The 21356-nt window shown below is 36.5% G+C and overlaps 1 protein-coding gene across 1 annotated transcript in view; it reads left to right on the forward strand.

Annotated features, from left to right (window-relative positions):
• LOC131673221 (nitric oxide synthase-like) overlaps nucleotides 1-21356 on the forward strand; it is a 1857253-nt gene that overhangs the window by 398664 nt on the left and 1437233 nt on the right. Inside the window, exon 3 of the mRNA XM_058951052.1 lies at nucleotides 130-292. Within this exon, the coding sequence (XP_058807035.1) occupies nucleotides 130-292 (163 nt within the window). The remainder of the gene's footprint in view (nucleotides 1-129; nucleotides 293-21356) is intronic.

Genomic DNA, 21356 nt, shown 5'->3' on the forward strand with positions numbered 1-21356 from the left:
GCTAAATAAAAGATGCGATTTTCATAAAAAATAATTATAACAACTATGGCATGACCATGACCTATACTATATTTACTTCCAATTATGTAAAGTTTTACTTGTACTTTATTCATTGAGTATTTTTTTTAGATTGAATAGTGAAGCACATCAACAAAGATGGAACTATATAAAAAATGAAGTACTTTCTTCAGGTTCGTATCAGTTAACAGAAACGGAATTGATATTTGGAGCCAAATTGGCATGGAGGAATGCTTCAAGATGTATTGGAAGAATTCAATGGTCAAAGCTCCAGGTTAGAATAATTTCTACTAAATTATGTATTGACCGTAAGCATTTGAATTTTTGACATAATATATATTGAATCTTGCTTGCTAGAATTATTTTATAATGAAACAGATAAGTTTATTTTGTAGGCAAAAATTTAAAAATAAAGAATAAACACTCCATTTTGCTATAATTGAATATCAAATATAAATAAACGTAAATTCCCATTAAAACAAATCATTTTTAACGTTTTATGATCAATGATCTTATGAATTCATTCTGGTAGACATAAAAGTAAGACAATAAATGAGTGATCCAATGTACTAAAGGTCTAACTCTAGATAGACCTTTTTTCTTTTAAGCGATAATCATTAATATGAAATATATTAATTTAAATATAAAAAACAATATAATCAATATTATCTCCTTTCTTTCACTTCGTAATCCAAGTATATTATGGAAAAAAGGACCAATTTTAGATCAGTAACAAATTATTTCATAGATCAAAGCTTTGATTAATATCTAGACTTTACATTTGAATTGTTAACAGTACAAATAGCTCATTATTTGTAGAAAAAATTGTTTGGTTACTTTACAAACGTATCTTTGCGGATGTTAAGAAAATAATTCATTTTTCAGTCGGATATACGTATAAGATCCAGTTCTTATTTCAGCGCTGTTGGAATAACAGTTTATAAATTTACGTATTACGTATAACTAATAAATATGCTAGTTTTTTATATACTTAAAATGTAATGTATAACTGGAATTTAAAGATGGAAATTAGTGATTTTATTGAAAGTAATATATCCGATGAAGATATCATAAGCACAACTGATATAATTCTACCAACAAATATTTAAGCTAAAGATAGTTGAATCATACTGTTATAATAAAAAGGTTTGGACGATTTACACAAAAAATAATGAAATAAGAAATGAAAAAATTTTTGGAAAATCTTAGGATTACATAAATCAATAGAGTTTTATTAACAAAAAATTAAATATGTATTTTAAATAATAAGTACCAATAAGAAGGAAATAAACTTTGGACTATTCAATGGTCTCAGATGCATCTTTGTAACAAAAGTAAAGAATGATCCATCTGTCACAATTCAAAATTAATAATACATCAAATAAAATATAAAGCTCATTTAACTACGAATATACGACAAAACCAAGGATGGAGGTATCGCAACCGACTATTGGCAAAGACGTGTGCTCATTGTTGCCGTTATCACTCCAGTCACGTCGATACGTGACGTATCATATAAATAGATTATATGTAGTCGTAATAGTGAAGCATACGTACCGTGAATTAACTGTTGTGCCAATGATTGTAAATATTTCTCAATTGATATAATGTATTCGTTATTATTTGGCATTAATACTGTACCCTTCAATTACACCAGCTACCGATATCGTAGAATAATATGTCATCTACCGCTGTATTAAAAAGTTAGCTAGCGCGAGTATAAAAACAGCGTTTTACTGCTAGACACTGTCTTTCGCTCCTGCTTCTCTTGCTTTCTGGCGCTCTTGTTCTAACGAATCCGAACTCTTGACAGTTTATGTATAACAAAACTCTTTGTTACTCAGCTCAAAAATCTCAAATAAATTAAGTATAAGTTATACTTTGTATTTCGTACTTTGATTAAAGAGTTTAACTGAATTATTTGCTATCTGTTTATTTAACTTTTACTCTTCGATACAATCCGCATTTCACGCAAATTATTTACCGGATACAGTGTTAACTATCAGCAACTAATTACCATCGAATAATAATAAAGGTAAGACTATAGTTAATTAAATTATTTTATGCATGGTAACTGCTACCCTTTAATTTTACTTTATTTACCACACGTCATTCTTTGCTTGTAGCTTCCGTGTTTAATCCTAAAAAATTACCAACTTGTTTTGAAGTATACCTAACAATTAGGGGCCCATACTTAGATAATTAGGACTATAGTCAACATAAAAGGAAAACACCAGCAACATATCAAACCAACAAACCGGCCAAGCAATCGCACGTAAAATTATTACACGTAAAATATCCTAAATTGATAAAACTTTCGTGCAGAAAAGAGTACCGCCAGTATCAGAATGTATTACATATTAGTAGTAAGGGCTATAAGGGTTCTAAGCTATTTTTACCATACGAGTTTCAATTCCTTACTTACCAGCAGTCGGTAACGTTATCAATCCCATGTTACGAACCTAAGAAATGTTTTATCGGCAGATTTTTTATCGTCGATGGACTTGTTTGACCAGCATCGTAGCCGACCATTGTGTGTGTATGTGTGTGTGTGTGTGTGTGTGGGTGCGTGTGTGCGTACAGAGATGCAGGCTCCACCGGCAGTTACTGACTCTTGTATCGACGTAGATGATGCCCTCGGCCCCATGCCCCCGATAATCGATGAATCAGATTGAAAAAATATATTATTAATGCTATCGACGTCGTACTGGCATGCCTAATCCGTATATCTCGCGCAAAGTTCCGGAGTTACTGGTATACTCGTGCGCATATCCCGTGGGATAAGATTTATTGAAAAATCAACAAAATGACCAAATTTTGAATACGTTTAAAATTTCAAACACATTTATTTGATAAAAAAAGTATACATGGTTATTATATTATAATACTTATACAAGTTTTGTTATATGATAATTTGTACTTCTTCTTTTCAGTGTCGAACTGTCGGTAGCCTTTTTGTTCTGGAAAATGATTAGTGTTGGTTGAAAATTTGGAAGTGATTTGTTTCCATGTAGATTGTTTTTTGTTTGGGTCTTCTTGGGGAAGACGAGAGTACTTGACTGAATGGTAGCGGTCCATTTTATTCGAATGTTAGCTGATGAATGATATGATCCTTACGTTGTCATTATTATAATAGCTGACAACTACGTCAGTTACACAGCTAAGAGAGTAATCTGGATTCTGTGTTTGATAATTTTCAATTTTGGTTTTCAGAGATTGTAGTACTTTTACGCAGAACCATCTTCGATATGTGTAATCCAAGTAAAACAGGAATAATTTTAACTTTGAAAAGTTTAACTTTGAATTTTAGATCGGAATCAGTATATTCACGATGTAGATATAAAACTGTGAATATAAAATGTACGAGGTCTGTCCGGAAAGTATCGGGCCTACCTTTATATTTTCGTGTTAGCGTTATTTTTTATCATCTGATGGGTGGTATCCTTCAAAGTAATCCCCATTTAATTGAATAAGACGATTCCATCGATGTTTCCACTTTCCAAAACAGTCCTGGAACTCACTTTTAGGGATAGCCTTGAGTACACTCGTCGCATTGTTTTCAACCGTTGTTTTGTCATCGAATCGGTGTACTTTGAGTGGTTTTTTTAGTTTTAGAAACAGCCAAAAGTCACAAGGGGTTATGTCGGGACTGTATGGAAGTTGTCGAAGCAATACGATATTGTGTTTGCTCAAAAACTGCTGCACAAGATTGGATGAATGCGCTGGCGCATTATCGTGATGGAGAAGCCAGTCACCACTTTACCAAAAGTGCGGCCGTTTTCTTCTTGCTGCATCACGTAAACGTTTCAAAATTTGAACATAGTATTCTTTATTGATTATCTGATCTATTGGTGCATATTCGTGATGTACAACACGTTCACAATCGAAAAAAACAATCAACATTGACTTAACATTGCTCGGACTTTGACGTGCTTTTTTTGGTCTTGGCGATTCAGAATGCTTCCACTGTGAAGATTGTTGTTTTGTTTCAGGATCATAACCATAAGCCCATGATTCATCACCTGTAATAACTTTTCTAAGCACATTATCATCATTATTGACCATTTCCAGATTGTTCAGAACGATTTCTAAGCGAATGTTCTTCTGCTCTGCTGTGATTAATTTTGGGATGAATTTCGCACACACGCGTTTCATTCCTAAATTTTCGGTTAAAATTTCTGAAATGATATTTTTTGGTATTCCAAAGTCTTCTTCTAGTTCTCGCACAGTCATACGGCGATCTTATTCGATTGCAAGTCGCACCCGCTCAATATTATCTGCGGTTTTTATCATCGAAGGTCGGCCGGAACGAGAATCACTATCAATAGAAGTACGACCATCCTTGAACCGTTTATACCACTCTTTTATTCGTGTTTTGCTCGTACACTCGCTTCCGAAGGCCTTTTGCATCATTTCAATAGTTTCCGAACTCGTTTTTCCGAGTTGAAAGCAAAATTTGATGCAAATTCGTTGATCTTGTTTTTCAGTCATTTTTGATAATATCAAAATCTGACGAACCCAAAAAGGCACTGTAAACAAAAACACGCTGCGCATGCGCTGGCAGGTGTCAACAAGTAACCAATAGATTCGTGAGGCTTTACTGTTGACTTGTCTGTCCGGTAGAGGTCGCTCAAACACTATGGCGCGAAGATATTAACGTAGGCCCGATACTTTCTGGATAGACCTCGTACATCCATAACCAATTCATTTCGGAGATAATTGTCAATGGTGATACGAACACATTCAGCAACATATTGTATACAAAAGTTTAGTATGGAATGACGAACATTGATCCCTACTTTTGTAGCAAATCTATCAGAACTAGAACTAGGAATATCTTCCTGAGTAAATTTATGACTAAGGCCCATTAAATATTCAGATAAGGTATTCGTTTTCTTATCCTTTGTCATGGACCAGATATCTTTCAATAAGACTATAGAATATTCAATTATTTTGAGATCAATTGTTGATACGAGTAGGTTGAAAATGTTAGAAAAAAGTATCAGCTCCGCACCTTCGTCAATTAGTGACTACATAATTCATCGCTGTTTGAACTATAAGGATATAACCCGACTTTGAATGTTGTTACTTAAGCTGTTAACCGAGCGGGACGTATAAATACGTCAAAAGTAAACAATATCGGGTACGGGTAGGACATATGAATACGTTCTCGATATTTATATTGGGCCCTGAAACGGGCGGGACGTATATTTTACTACTACTGTGGTAATACGTCATTCATACACGTCTTAGTGGAAAAGGACGCGCCCGTTATATGTTGCGTAATTAGAAAGGGATTTCCCCGGTTAACAGGTTAAAGAATTCATGATGTTTCTGATATTGCTGCAGACGATAAATGAGTGGCAGCGAATTAATCCCGCTCCTTTTGTAACGGCAACTGAGTCATGGAGAGGGTAAAAGACTCATTCAACTTATGAATGTCAGAAAAAACTTCTACGATTTTCATATCAAGTTCTTTTTGATGAAGATCAATCAATGTATAAATTTCTTTTAACTCAGCTTTAAATTTTAAAATAGAATCTTTAATATTATTAATCTTTGTTAAAAGAATCTTATGTGAAGTTTTCAAATTTACTTCGTCAGCTCCTCTGAGATTGCGTCCAAGCACATCAATGCTCATTGTTAAAATGTAGAAAAAGAGGAAATGAATGGATGATAAATAGTAAATAAAAAATGGTTAATTTTATTAAATTTTTTTTATATTTATTAAATTATTGTCACTCATATAAATTCTAATAAGCTGCTGCCAAGGTTTTTAAGCTTAACAATTCTTTTTTTAAGTTGACTGAGCAGAGTATTGTACGATTCCGGATTCACAATGAAATGTTCGTTTAGTTTGTTCGGAAGGAAAACGTTAAACTCAACTTCTAGTTCGATGACGACTCTTGTTCCGAATTTTGTTTGAACTTTTTTCATGCCAGTGACTGTGTAAAGGATTGAAAAATTCATTTCATTTAGTTTCTTTGTTGGCAAGTAGGATGGGGTACGAGCTACAGCATTGATAGTTTCCGTGATGAAGATGACCTGCGATATGTAAGATTGGAAATATAAAAATTGGAAAATTCTATGAGTAAAAGTTGACATACAATTTTTGATTGAAAAGTGTATTCAAGCTATATGAAGTATCTACTGTGAGCGAAGACGAACGAATGAATCCGTACCTTGATGCTATCGCATATATGAGGTTAAACCGGTCATTTTAGTTGAAGGTGTCGTACCAATGCCCTGCTTCCACTTCATCTTCCTCATCGTCTAAATCTAACATTTTTAGTTTGCTGATCACATCAAGGTACATATCATCATCATCACTATTCGACTCTGCTACGTGACGGACCATTTTATTTTCTTTGTTATGATATGTCTGATTAGAATTTCGCTTTCGGGAGTCCCATTCGCTTCGTGCCAAGGCCAAGAACATGGCGATAAAATACTATAGCCAGCAATACCCGTTTCCGCGCCTTAGCGTAAATTAGTGGGAGAAGCTGAGCATACTGCTGCAGCATGCGACAGCATACTGCACTCAGCGTGTTAGGCTAAGAAATATGAAGTGATTAGAAATGTGTAAATCAGAGAGAGACAGAGTTTAAGGAATGAGAGAGGAAAACAAAAATACAGAGACGAACTTTGAGAACGAGACCCGGTAGTTAGTAGTGAGCGCCCGAGTAAGTAGGCTGCAATTTTTTCGCTACGATATAACAATTAAATTTGTTGGAATTATTAACTTTATAAGAGAGTCTGAATAAATTGAAGTTTAGTTTTATTAAAGTTTTTATTTACTAGAATATTAAAGTTTGAATTTATGGAAGATCAATTTGATTGAAGTTTGTGTTTATGAAAAGATTAAAGTCTAAATTTATCGAAGATCAAGTTGATTGAAAATATTAGAAAAGTGCTGAGTGCGATTATTTGAAGCTGCAAAATCAAACAAAATCAGAAATCTATATTGGACCAATAAAAATATCAAAACGAAGGAAGACCATAACTGCGTATTAATATAATAATACTAACGGACCGAATCATATCAATATCATAATTACGAAGTGAGTACTACTTATGTTTATGTACTAAAAATAATAGACTACGCGAGGCGAAACTTACCCGTTTGAATCTTTGCATATCTCTCTCTCTCTCTCTCTCTCTCTCTCTCTCTCTCTCTCTCTCTCTCTCTCTCTCTCCACTTGGTTCTTCATTATTGACGCGAGAACGGGGATGGGGTACCTGAGAACCATCCGAGTCAAAGGCCGCTCGGCTGTTAGAAAGGCCTAAACACGGGATAAGTTTGCCTCCCACGAATTGCCACCTATCAGACTCTGACGTTGAAGAATCGCTGTCAGAGACTGACTTAATTGTCGACAATATCTGTTTTTCAACCAGTTTTCAAGAGCCACAACATTTTGAAGCTCGTAGTTTTCAGTCTAGCCTGCAGAATGATAATTTCGAACTATAAGTTTGCAAAATCCTGACTGATGTAAGGAATGACAATCCTGATCTTCGAGATCGAAGACATGATCAACGAATTTATTGAGCCACTCCACTTTTTGACATCCCTTTACATAAATAAGAACTTCGTTAGTGCAAGCTGCTAAGCGACCTAGATTTTGTATAATAAGCGGATGACGATCGAATGGTAAGTTTCTTGTATTCTAATCAAGCCCATGGAAGTTAACTGTAAGCCATGAATTTTCACGTTTGGAATGAGTAGGAATTTCTTCCCAAGGCATGGTGGCTCGAAAATCCAATGTGCGGGTTTTATATTGTCATTAACATTTATCAATGCAAGTTCTTTAAAACTGGTTGATCATCGTACTTAAAGGCTTGTATATCAACGATGATTTCCATGTCAAGCCTACAATGAAAAAAAAATAGACAAAAATATAGTTGACATCAAAAGTTAGTTCATTGATTAAAATTTTTTCAATACCTACTTAAATGATTACAATATGCCATGATCGCTGTACTTGATCGATTGTGATGAAGCATCAATATTGATGCGCATTTTATACAATTACCTCCCACTTTTGCATACGTTTTTGAATATATGTAAATTCCTTTTTCATATATATGTTAGTAACAGCACGACAATCAAAATACGCTCACACGTCTATGTCCAATCAAGAGTCTTTATGAATGCGGCTAATTTCTTTTCATATGCTACAAGAACTCTAGCTCCGAGCGAATATAGTTAAGTCACTTTAAACGAGCTTGTGTGGCACGCGACTATTTACCGCTATGACGCTACCTGACTCATACTATAGCCTTTCTTTCCAATGCGCACACGGCTATGTTTCATCTCTCTCTCTCTCTCTCTCTATTATCAACACTTAGTTTCTACAGCATGCAAAACAGAAAAGAACTTAGAATTGTGCGCCTACGAAGTGACATATTTCCATTAGCTATATTGTACGCTGAGAAAAATAAGTTTTCGAGTCATATGAAAACTTAGACATGTGAACGTAATACGGTCTTTGCCGTGGAGCAGTGCGATGCGTCACACTCTTCCCCTCCCCCCATAAGTTAGCCATGTAGCGCGTAGCTATGAGCTGTGCGTGCGTCTTCTCTCTTTCTCTCTCTCATGCACACACACACACACACACACACACACACACACACATATTTTCTTCATTCAAGAAATGATATAAGGTGTGATCATAATGCACGCGCGTTAATCGATGATTGAACAGCGTCATGACTGTATCATATAAATTACATAATCAACGCGCTCATTTTAACTTTGAAAAGTTTTTAAGCATTCATGAGCATTGGAACTTATAAATTAGCAGTCGGATTATCTCTTGCTGATTATAAGTGTTAATGCACTAAATGTGATGTATTTGCACTTGAAAATTTTTTGAAGTTAATAAAAAAAGTTAATTATTGTGTGATATGAGTTAGAAGCATGTACACATGAAAGGACATAGCCACGCGCGAGTATAAGTGGTCTTAGTTGCGCGCGAGCATAAATACCTTGCACGAAAAAGTCTACAATCGGATGACGTCATCCTCTCGCTACGAGAGCTCAGAGTTAAGATTGAGATCCGGAAATTTCTCTTGTTAATTTATAATTATGGCTTCCTGAAACCTATAATCGAGTTCTCATTCTGAAAATCATTTTAGTCAGAATACACTAAGAGAATATCCGTAATATTAAATGGGTTTTAATAAATTTTGTCAGTTACTATCAAATAGTGATCGTTCTAATAACCATCGTACCATAATGCGCATCTTTTAAAGATATATTATTTATCCAGTTTAACCCTTGCAAGAACAAAATAACTTATAAATAATTTCATGTTTTAAGTGAAAACAACAATAGAATCGTAATGTATTTTATAATAACTCTTAGAAGTTTTTGGATTTTTCTAAATGTTTATCATAGTTAATGATTAAATTATTGTTATTTATAGTTATTATAATTCTCTCACTATTAAATAATCACTATTTATCGTTAAAAATAAATAAGTCTAGTACGATTTTGTGTAAGTAATTATAAACCATACCGTCACTCTTGCTCTCGAAAGTAGCACTTCAAGAGCCATCTCTGGAGAAAAAGGCTCAAGTTAAGAAAGGACCGCTCTATTGTTCTTTGATAACTCACGCCCTCCGACCAATTACAAATACTATACCGGATAAGAAAATTTCCCCATCAATACAGAAAATTTTAATCGTCATCGTGTCATGGGCCGGAAGAAAGGGATTTCCACCCAACCATCCACTGCTTATAAAAAGCTCTGTACAAGAATGCGGAACCAGTGCTGGAGGAAAGACAGTAGGATAGAAAATTTTTTTGAAAAGAATCAGAGTGGAGTGTAGAGCCAAAAAATCAGCGAAATACTCAGTCGAGAAGTCAGCCAATTGCATCCAGAATTGAGAGAGAGTGATAAAGGTCAAAGAGCAAAGAGTACGGAGTCTAAGTTTCAAGCAATTATACGAAATAAAAAGTAAGTGAATTTTATATGTGGCTATCATTTCTTTTCTTTCTTTCCTTTTTTTTCTTTCTCTCTAGTTCCCCTTTCTTTCTGGAAATTCTTTAAGCGTGAGTCTGGCGAATTTCCTTTAAAGTCCCATAAGAACACATTAAGTGAGAGTCTGGTGTTTTCAATAAAAACACTCAGTTATTATTTCCCGGTTATTCGTTTCTTTGCGCAACAATATTGCATCCCGGCTTATTTGTAACACGCAAGCCAAATCAGAGCAACCCTGAGCTTACGCTTACTTCAAGCGTACCTGAGAGTGATCCAGATGTCACACGACTATTCACATTAGATAACCCATTTACATTCATCTTTGTGTGCTGGATCTTCCAAAAACATGAGTCTATGAGTTTCACTATGGATATATGATGCACAAAATCGGTGAAAAATGTAAATTACTTTATACTGATTCTGACAGTCTCATATATGAAATTCAAGACGTTGACATGTACAGAATCATGAAAGAAGATATTGATAAATTTGATACATCTAACTATCCGATTAACAATCAATTTGGTATACCTCGAGCTAACGAAAAAGTTATCGGTATAATGAAAGATGAATGTAATGAAAACATTATGAAGGAATTCATTGGTTTAAAGGGTAAATATATAATATTGAAGTAGATAGTCAAATAACAATGAAAAAGGCGAAAGGAGTCAAAACGCATACAGTTAAGAAAATAATTTCACATGAAGATTACCTCAGTTGTTTAATTGATTTGAAAATTATAACTCGAGAGCAGTGTAATATTTGAAGTAGATTGCATCAAGTACAAACTGAAAGGGTGCAGAAGATATCTTTAAATCCTTTTGACGATAAAAGATGTTTACTCGATGGTAAATCTGATAAACTTCCATCGGGTCATGACAAAACGATAGAAATCTCAAAAGATAGGACTGTAGCGCTACGCCGAAAGAGATTTGGAAAAAAAGTGGAAGATGAAGAAAATGACCATAGAGAGCAGCATAAAAGTTCTACTTCAGCAATAGTCAATAGATATCGCTCAGTAGAAGGTAATAGTGGAGGAGAAGGTAGTAAACCGGAAAAAGGACCTCTTAGGGCAAGGAAAAAGTTGGAAGAGAGGAAAAATGTATAGATGTCGTTCAAGACAGAGTAGTAGGCGAAAAGAGAGAGAAAATGATGAGCTCTAAGAGAGGAGATGCTAATTATAAAGCGGAGAACATGCTCAACTTCAACGCAATTTTGCAGAGAAGAGGTAGAAGTAATTAGATTGGGCTTCTTATTAACCTGAGCAAGATGAATTTTGAAATGTTCAAAAGCTCTTTGGCGTACTTCGCGAAAAGAGTCATCATGAATTGAATGAAGATCAGAATTACATAATAACACACATGAGGCAAGATGAATTTCGATTTATTCTTGAACTCGATTGCGAGTTTCAAATTATTCTATCGGACGGAATTTCAAGTGCAATAATTATTCATTATGATCTTTTTTTGATCTATCCGAAAGAGTTCAAAAATATGCACTATTTATTCAATATCATGGATGTGATCGATTTCAGTTTATTATTTTAATGTATTTTTATATCTTCTTATATGTCAATAAAGATTATATTATATAAATTTATTTTATCAAGAGGTAAATGAGTCATGAGTGTTTCTATTAAAGCAGGTTTCGACTTGTCTTAATGGACTCATTAGTGGCGAAGATAAAATGGAAGTACCTCACAGGTAAGAGCAAAGGTTGGGGGTCTTATCCTGAGAAAAGTAACAATGTAATATATAAATGAAAAAAAACATTATTTATTTTAATAAAAGCTAGATTCATATAAATTTATATTTGTAATTCATTGATTTATAGTCTCCTTATGTATCCAAGAATTTCGAGTATTGTCAAAGCCAAGCTATTTTACCAAGACTTCATTACCCTATCTTCTGAGAATTTTTTTACCAGATAGATATCAGAATACATAGCTTTCTGTAATTCTTACTAATAAAAACCACCAACAATGAGATTTTCTTGATAATTTAGCAGGTCTTGTTACAGGATTAGTTCTCGTAATACGATGAATAGAGAAAATTTCTGTAGACCAATTAGACGTATATTTTTTTTAAAAACTTGTTTAGACTTGCTCACTAGCACTTAATCTCGTTTTTCAATTTTTTAGTCGTTGGTCGTAAGAGAAGTCGTCGAAGAAGAGTCGTCAAGATTTGCATTTCATTTTCTTTTGTCACGTTTTTAGGCTTCATATCTATTGTGCGATGTTTTTGATTATTGTAATATTCTATTAAACCGGGGGGATAATCAATTTACATTCCTCGCCAAAATTAAGGGAACAAAAAAATTTGTCAAATTTTTGGCTGATTTACAACAGGCGGTATTTCAGTGAGAAATGGTCGTACAGGAAATAAAAAAATTAAGTTGTTGAAGCTTGAAGACTCTAGTTTTTAGTTTTTTTGGTTAAAAATTTTTTGGACCTTCGTATTTCATGCAATCCTTATACAAAGCACAAAAAAAATTTTATCCAAAGTTTTGTTTTATTTCTTACCCTGCGGGCATGGAAAAATTTGTTCGAGCTACACCAATACATAGGTCTTTTAGCCTGTTTATTCAGCTTCACGCTGCTTTTCGCGGAGCTCAATTACGATAATTTGTCTCCGAGATATCGAACTTTGAATGCAAAAGGATCCTTTTGCATTCAAAATTCGATATCTCTGGAACTACTGGTCGCACAGCGAGCGGACACCGAATTTCATCATCTGCATAAAATTTCCGATGAAATACAGACAAACGTTAGTAAAGAGAAAAATGTTTTTCCATCTCTAACATTGAATTGAAAAAAGTGACATTTTCCCCTTTTTTGGTTACTTGACTGTATCTTCAGTAATATGGGCGATAAAGGTACGGTTAAAGAGAAATTTTTGAAGCGATCGGTTCAACGATTTTTCCGGACCAATTGATCAAAATTTATAAAAAATTAAAGGAACAAGGTTTTTGTTCCTTAACTTGAAGCAAACTTTTTAAAAATCAAAAAATTCCAATTTTTTTCGTCTGTTTACACAATTTTGTGTCTGTTTACGATTAATTTTGAAAAAAATGGAAAATAAAAACATTTTTTTTCAAAAGTAAAAAAAAATTTTCCATAATCTAAAAAAATTTTCCATAATCTAAAATAATTAAAAAAAAAAATGTTTCAAAAATCAAAAAAAAAATTTTTTTTCAATTTTTCCACTGACTATAAAATATGGTTCTTTAGCCATCGTGATTGATGACTGATTTACCCTTGAAAAAAAAATTTTTTTTTAATTGAAAAAAAAATAACATTTTCAATTTCTTTACTGAAAAAAAATTAATAATCGATTAGTCACTCATTTTGATTCATTTAGGTCATGGATACATTCAAGCCTCAATTACGCTTAAAAAAATTGATTTGAAAAAAATCAAAGTTGATACCTCTAAGGCGTATCCATTACTCGGTCTGTGAAATTCCGCGTGATAAGTTTTTAACGTCTTCTGTGAAGCCAAAACGTGATAAAAAAAAAATAGTTTTTTTCTAAACTCTTCGACTTTTTAGTAAAAAACCACTCAACAGTTTTTTTCAAAACTAAACTTTTCTTTTCGTAAATTCTAAAGAACTTTGTAATGCGGTACATTACAAGGCCTTCTGAGTGCTGCATTATTTGCAGCACTTCACAAAAGGCCATCCCCGTCCCTTGCCGCCCCGTAACCGGTCGTTTAAAATAGAGTTAAACGCGCCCTATACCGAACAATTATTCTTTTTTATGTCCGAACGACCACGCCGGAGATATGGATGAAGCAAACTGTCTAACGCGATCCGACGGACGCTCAAAGAGCAGAAAAAAAAAGGGAGCGCACCACAGAAAAAAAGAGAGCGCACGCACACACTCACTCACAGACACTCCCGACCACGTGTTGCCGGCCGGCAAAGAAAAATGCAAAACCTGACTGGGAAATGCAACGGAGATACATGTTGATGACGCATGCAGACCCGTTACACTCCCAGACATCAACACGAACACTCACGAGGCACTGACACTCCTGGGGCGAGCATGAAAATCGCCGATGAAGTGGCAGCCGGCAATCAGCTGTGTCGGGCTGCCGAACACCATCGGCGACATCCTGAGCGCCACACACACGAAAATCAGCGACCACACACACAAACACCCGGAAAAACACCACAGAACCGACACGGAAGCGCCCCAGGAGGCGCTCCAACAACCGGCGCAAGGACACGAGGCGTACGCGCGAGAAACTGAGCGGCCATCTTGAAGCGCCGATATAGACTGAGAGCGAGCGAGCGAGACAGACTGAGACAGAGCGAGCGAGACAGAGCGAGCGAAATAGACGAAATAAGAGCGAGCGAGACAGACGATATAAAATAATAGAATAATATGTAAATGCGAAGATGAGGGCGCTACAAATGAAACGGCGTATATATATACGTATTTCTGATATTAAATTAAAATTATAAATTGAAAATGATGAACACGAAACAAATATAGAATTGTAAAATTCGCACGCGACCGACACCCCTATTATGATGGCGAGCGACAACTACCCCTTTAGGTTTAAATGATAATTTAACTAACCGAATTCGAACATCTGACAAAATTCGCTAGTGACGTCACGACCAATAGGACAATTAGAATAAAATTTGATTTCCGTCCGTATAGACGAATAGATAAGAGTAGGGGTAGATCTTTTCCGACAATTAATGATAGATACCTTAGTGGGGGGTGAGAGAGAGTAAATAACGGCGAAAGTAGGAGAGTTAAGGAGGGTGCTGTATTATTCTAATTTATATACGGACCAATGATAAAAATTCGGAGGGCGCTACCGATATCCGAATTAGCATACCGACCAATAATAACATTTCTTCTCGGAAAGCGGAGAAGAGAAACGACCTTTGACCGCGAGAAGCCGATTCTCGTCCATTTTTTCACTGGATATCCGCAAGGAAGGAGCCTCTCTCTATCAGCTAATCTCGCTATCATATTATTAGCGCTAGACGCCTCAGATATTTCGCCATTGGATATCTAGAGAGAAGGAGCCTCTGTTAGCTAAATTTTCGCTGTCGAACCTTTAGCGCTAGACGCCTCTTAGACTCCCTGTTGCCAATTTTGTTTGCCAGTACCGCAAGGAAAATTCGTAAGTAGGCAAAATGCCGCTCATTTTTAATTAATCGCGGAGTGCGGGGATCAATAGTTCAGTGCCGTAGGTCGTCGCGACGCGTGGATCCGTCGACGCCGGTGCCTACCGGATCGTGCTGACCTGTTCGCCATTCCGTGAAAATCAAATTGAGTGTTCGGTTACGAGAGAAAATCGCGACTTAGTGTCCGCGCTGACCTTTCGTCAACTTCTATTAAGTGTTCGGTTACGAGAGAGAATCGCGACTTAGTATTCGCGCTGACCTTTCGTCGACTTTTATTAAGTGTTCGTTTTATGAAAGAAAATTACAATTTAGTATTCACGTTGACCTTTCGTTAGTTATTTAGTACAAACGTAGGTTCAATTGAATTAAATTGTTTTGACTAAGTAGTTGTGCTGACCTTTCCGCCATTTCGCAAACCGAATTTGAGCGTTAGATCTTATAAAAGAAAATTGCGATTTGTTACTCGCGCTGACCTTTCCGCCATTTTAGGAACCGTTTAAATTGTATCTTAGGGATTAATGAAAATTCAGAATTCTACCGACCATATTTATTCCGACCTCGTATGTGAGAAATTCTAATGCATCAATAAACGATTAATTATCCTTATATCTATATATATATCTTACTTGATAACCTACCCCTGTTGCATGCTAGCGATTTTCAGCCGCGAGCGGTTACATACGGGTTTCATTAATTCGCTATATTTTCGGGTCACTCGTTAGGTAATATACGCGCGATTTCGAACGTCCTCACGACCTGACTTAAGGAGTCATCACCTGAGCTGCTGGCGTACTCTAGTCAAGGAGAAATCGAAGGAAAGTTGGACACCAAAGGCCTGAAGCTCGGACATAACGCGTATTCCCCCATATGCCCACTCTGCGCAGTCGCCGTTAGGCAGACCGGGATACGCGGTAACCCGACTGGCCTTACCCCCGACGATCGCCGTAATCAGCCGACGGTCTGGCGCCCTAAATAATCGGGGGTAGAGCCAAACAGGCCTTGTGGCGGAAGAACTCGGAGCGCTGTCAAGCCCCCCGAAATTCCCTGCCACAACTTTTTGACGGCTGCTTGATTCTCGTAAACATTAATTTTTTTCATAATGCTTCCGAGGCTGCATTTATCTGCCCCAGAAGTCGCTCAGCTAGTAACTCTTGTTCAGGAGGTGTATAGTTATCGGCAGGTGGGTGAACGACTTGGTGTCAGTCCCTCGGTAGTGTCTCGTGCCTACAACTGATACCTGGAAACAAATCGATTCGAGCGACGCCCTGGACAAGGCCGACATCGAGAGACGACTCGTCGATACGATCGAGCAATCATTCGACACCCCTTTCAAGAACCTTTTGCTCCAGCAAACATCATCGCCCAAAACTTCGCCAACCATCAACATCAACGACAACAACATCAACGACAACAAGAACAACGACAACAACAAAGATCGCCTCGAAACATTTCTCGAACAACAGTAAGGAATCGCCTTCACGAAGCTGGACTGCGTGCTCGAAATGCTGCTCGTGGGCCGATGTTGACCGCTGCACATCGTAGAGCTCGTTTGCAGTATTTTCGTAACCATGTGAACTGACCCATGAGAAACTGGATCAATGTTTTTTTCTCACATGAATCTCGATTTTGTCTGTATGGTGAAAACAGAAGACCTCGAGTTTGGCGCCGTACAGGAGAATGTTATGCACAACGCTTGATGCGATCAGTAGCCGCTTACAATGGAGGATTAGTAATGATTTGGGCGGGAGTTTCACGAGGATCTCGAACTCCTTTGGTTATTGTTCGAGATAACCTCAATGCCAGGCGTTATATCGACCAGATTCTGAGACCTCATGTGTTACCAATATGGAGAAACGCGAGAAGATTCATTCTTATGCAGGATAACGGCGAACATCACTCGTCGATTCTTCGAGAGAAACGACATTCAGTTATTAAGGCATCCTGCAATGAGTCCTGATCTCAATCCAATTGAGCATGTCTGGGACATTTGGGCCGCCGATTGCGTTAGAGTTACCCAAACCTCCGAAATTTAGCTAAATTAGAGTTTGCTTTGATAAGAGTTTGGCGTCAGATTCCTCAGCGGATGATCCACAATTGCATTTCCAATATGCGGCACCGAATGCAAGCTGTGATTCAGAGTAGAGGCGGAAATACTCGATCGTACGTAAGAACATGTAACACGTACGTTAGTAATTTAAGCCTGAACAACGTTGCGTCACAAATTATTTAAGGGGAAAGGCTCGGAAGGCGCACTAGTTGAATCGGATAATCGCGATTCAACTAGTTACGAGAGAGACAGATTGAATAAATAAACTTATCGGTTCGGATATTTTACACTTTATTAAAACAACAATATACATATGGCGTTTGACGTGTGCGTCCGTCAAGTCCGGGCTAAGTCCATTCCGTGCGAATTAACGCACAGGAAACAGACCGTCGCCTTACAATTGTCCCGCGAATTCCGCGAGGGTGATGCGAATTCACGCATACAGCCACTAGTCCGCGTCCGGCCGATACGATGCTTGGAGAGAGAGAAATCGAGGCGCGCACCGAAAAACAAAAAAGGGTACCTGACCTTGGGAGGGAGCGCTACTGCGGAAGTCCGCGTCCACTAGGCCAACGATGTCGTCCTCAAAGGCGGATTTAGATGGATGCAGCTGGTCTTCCTCCTTGATGCTGGTTGCTCGATGGCAATCAACTACACACACTGATTTTGTCGCGAGGCTCAACTAGCTCGTAATTAGTTGCCGGTCAAAACCCTACTACTGTCCGATCTCGCGCCTTCCGCGACGTATTAGGCGCCCCTCTCCCCAGGCACCCAAAACGGCCGAGCGCCGCCGTCTACGCACACATGTGCGACTCATGCCGGCGACACTACTTCTCTCTCTCCTCCTCTGCTCCCCGCTCTTGCCCTATCCCTCCAACGCCAGACATCTCCGCCGATCAGGAATCAAACCTGCAACAAAGCCACATCGTGCGTCGATACTCGGTTTTAATCAACCAAGACCGATGTGGCAGCGGCTCAGGGGAAGGCACGCGGAAGAGAGAGAGAGGCGAACAGGGCGATCGAGCTCAACGATCGATTCGCCCGTCACACACAAAAGAAGCATAAATCCGACCGAGCAACCTCCACGTGGTATGCTTTGGATAACGCTAATGCCGGCAGTAAATCGGTCATCAATCGCTAGAGAACAATATTTTATAGTTAGTGGAAAAAATTTTTTTTTTATTTTTGAAACATGTTTTTTTGATTTTTGAAAAAAAATATTTTTGTTTTCCATTTTTTTCAAAATTAATCGTAAACAGACACAAAATTGTGTAAACAGACGAAAAAAATTGGAATTTTTTGATTTTTAAAAAGTTTGCTTCAAGTTAAGGAACAAAAACCTTGTTCCTTTAATTTTTTATAAATTTTGATCAATTGGTCCGGACAAACCGCTGAACCGATCGCTCCAAAAATTTAGGGGGTTCTTTGGAGGACATTAGACTGTAAAATTTCTCTTTAACCGTATCTTTATCGCCCATATTACTGAAGATACAGTCAAGTAACCAAAAAAGGGGAAAATGTCACTTTTTTTCACTTTTTTCAATTCAATGTTAGAGATGGAAAAACATTTTTCTCTTTACTAACGTTTGTCTGTATTTCATCGGAAATTTTATGCAGATGATGAAATTCGGTGTCCGCTCGCTGTGCGACCAGTAGTTCCAGAGATATCGAATTTTGAATGCAAAAGGATCCTTTTGCATTCAAAGTTCGATATCTCGGAGACAAATTATCGTAATTGAGCTCCGCGAAAAGCAGCGTGAAGCTGAATAAACAGGCTAAAAGACCTATGTATTGGTGTAGCTCGAACAAATTTTTCCATGCCCGCAGGGTAAAAAATAAAACAAAACTTTGGATAAAATTTTTTTTGTGCTTTGTATAAGGATTGCATGAAATAAGAAGGTCCAAAAAATTTTTAACCAAAAAAACTAAAAACCAGAGTCTTCAAGCTTCAACAGCTTTATTTTTTTATTTGCTGTACGACCATTTCTCACTGAAATACCGCTTGTTGAAACTCAGCCAAAAATTTGACAAATTTGTTTGTTCCCTTAATTTTTGCGAGGAGTGTATTTAAAACGCCATCGTAAAGTTTATGGCTTTTATTTAAAACCATATTTAAGTGGAAATGCTTAAAAAAAAGCATGAACTAACTTTATCTCATCGAACACTGACAGATGACGATATAAAAAAATGTTCTAAAATATTAAAATTGCAAATTTTTGAGGTGTTTTCATGCGTAATACTCTACCAGCCGATGATCCGTGATATCAAGAGACAACTATTGTAAATTTAGATGATGAAAGTGAACCAAATACTCATTAGGTAGCATATAACAAGATTGATGATAAGGTTATGAATTTTGATAGTTTTGGTAATATTCAATCGCCTATACATCTACTGCTTTATCTCAAAGTTAATAGAATCATGTATAATTATATTAGATATCAAGATTTTAATACATACAATTGCGGTCATCTTTGTTTCAAATTTCTTTTAAACAAACTATAGGAGAGACCACTAGTATAAATAATATTCATTCAAAGAATGTCATGGAGAATACATTGACACCGAGTTTTTCGGAAACATTATCCCTACTCGAAACACATTATTTTCTACCGATCGAACTGACATCAAACAAAAAAATACGTTCTTTGTCTAGTTGAGCTATTAACATTTAATTCAATACTAAACGTTGTCGTTGGTTATAATGAATTCTACATTGAAAGTCAAGAAGCTATGACTTTATCAACTGGTAGCTACGAAATACAAGATATTGAAAGCTTTCTCAAAGCAGCATTAGAAACTAAAGGTATATCGTTTAGCCTGAAACTAAATAATAATACTTTACGTAGTGTCATTCAGTGTAGTCAAATATACATTTTGAATCAGAGGTTTCTATTGGATTAATTTTAGGTTTCACTAGATGCACGCTCGTTGAAAAAGAAACGTATATTTCTGACTTACCCGTGACTATTCTCAAAGTTAATGCTATACATGTAGAGTGTAATATTACTACAGGCTCTTACATGAACGATTGAAAAGGACATACTATATATGAATTTTTCCCAGCAGTGCCACTTGTTTATAAGATTATAGAAGTACCCTCTCACGTCATTTACATTCCAGTTGTCGTAAAAATCATCGATCATTTTCAAATTCGTATAGTTGATTTAGACGGCAACTTAGTTAGCTTTCAATGAGAAGTCATCACAGTGCGAGTGCATATAAAAACCTTATAGTAATAGGTATCATTTACAATATAAAGACCGGTCGAGGCTATATTCAAAGCCAAAAATGTCAGTCAGCGACCAGTCAACAGCGAATTATCAGACCGTTCACACCTTAGAACATTCAGTTCCGGAAAAGCTTGAGACTAAAAGTCATCGAAAATCGTGAAAGAAAATATAAGTGTATTGTATACAACAATAAAATGGACGGAATTCTAGACATTCATTCAGGTCTCGCTTTCGATGAGTCTATAGCTCATTATGAACTTCATGCGCATCAGCCTTATTCATTATCATATTTTAATAATAGGGATGAAATCCATATAGCAATTTAACATAAAGATTTATCTCTGCTTCTATCACGCAGTATGATTCATATTTGTGGTTGGTTGATCAAGCCTGATGGTACTACGCCAATAGAGAACATTTTATTAGTCAACAACACCCTCTGTCATTTGTTTGAGGAAATACGATATGAAATAAATTCTATTGAAAAGTCTATAAAGTGAAAAATGTGAACTTAACGAGTCTCATGAAAAATTTGCTTTCACTCAATCCATGTCAAAGCTCTATCGCTGTTGTAGTCAATGTCAAGCATGAACTTATTCTCAGAAGATCAAGAGATGATTTGATTTCTATTTTAAGTAAACCAATAAGGAATACTACTGCTTCAAAAAAATTAAAAAATACTTTAACTAAGGTTGAATAGTTGATGCCATATGTGATGGTTGCCGAAAAAGAGAAAATCAAATTGCTCAATCAGATTGGACGAGATCGTGTAATTACAATGAGTTATCGTACTTGGGTACGAGTTAATGGGTAAATGTATGATTATCCAAAATTACGTCGAACGTGAAAGCATATTTGAAGTGTTGATACTTCCAATCAATCGGAAAAGCCTCGCTTCGTTATTTTAGCTTTTCAAACTAAACGTAAAA

The sequence above is a fragment of the Phymastichus coffea genome, unplaced genomic scaffold (assembly GCF_024137745.1).
Source record: "Phymastichus coffea isolate CEN01 unplaced genomic scaffold, Cenicafe_Pcof_1.1 PCOF00013, whole genome shotgun sequence".
In the NCBI taxonomy this organism is placed as follows: domain Eukaryota; kingdom Metazoa; phylum Arthropoda; class Insecta; order Hymenoptera; family Eulophidae; genus Phymastichus; species Phymastichus coffea.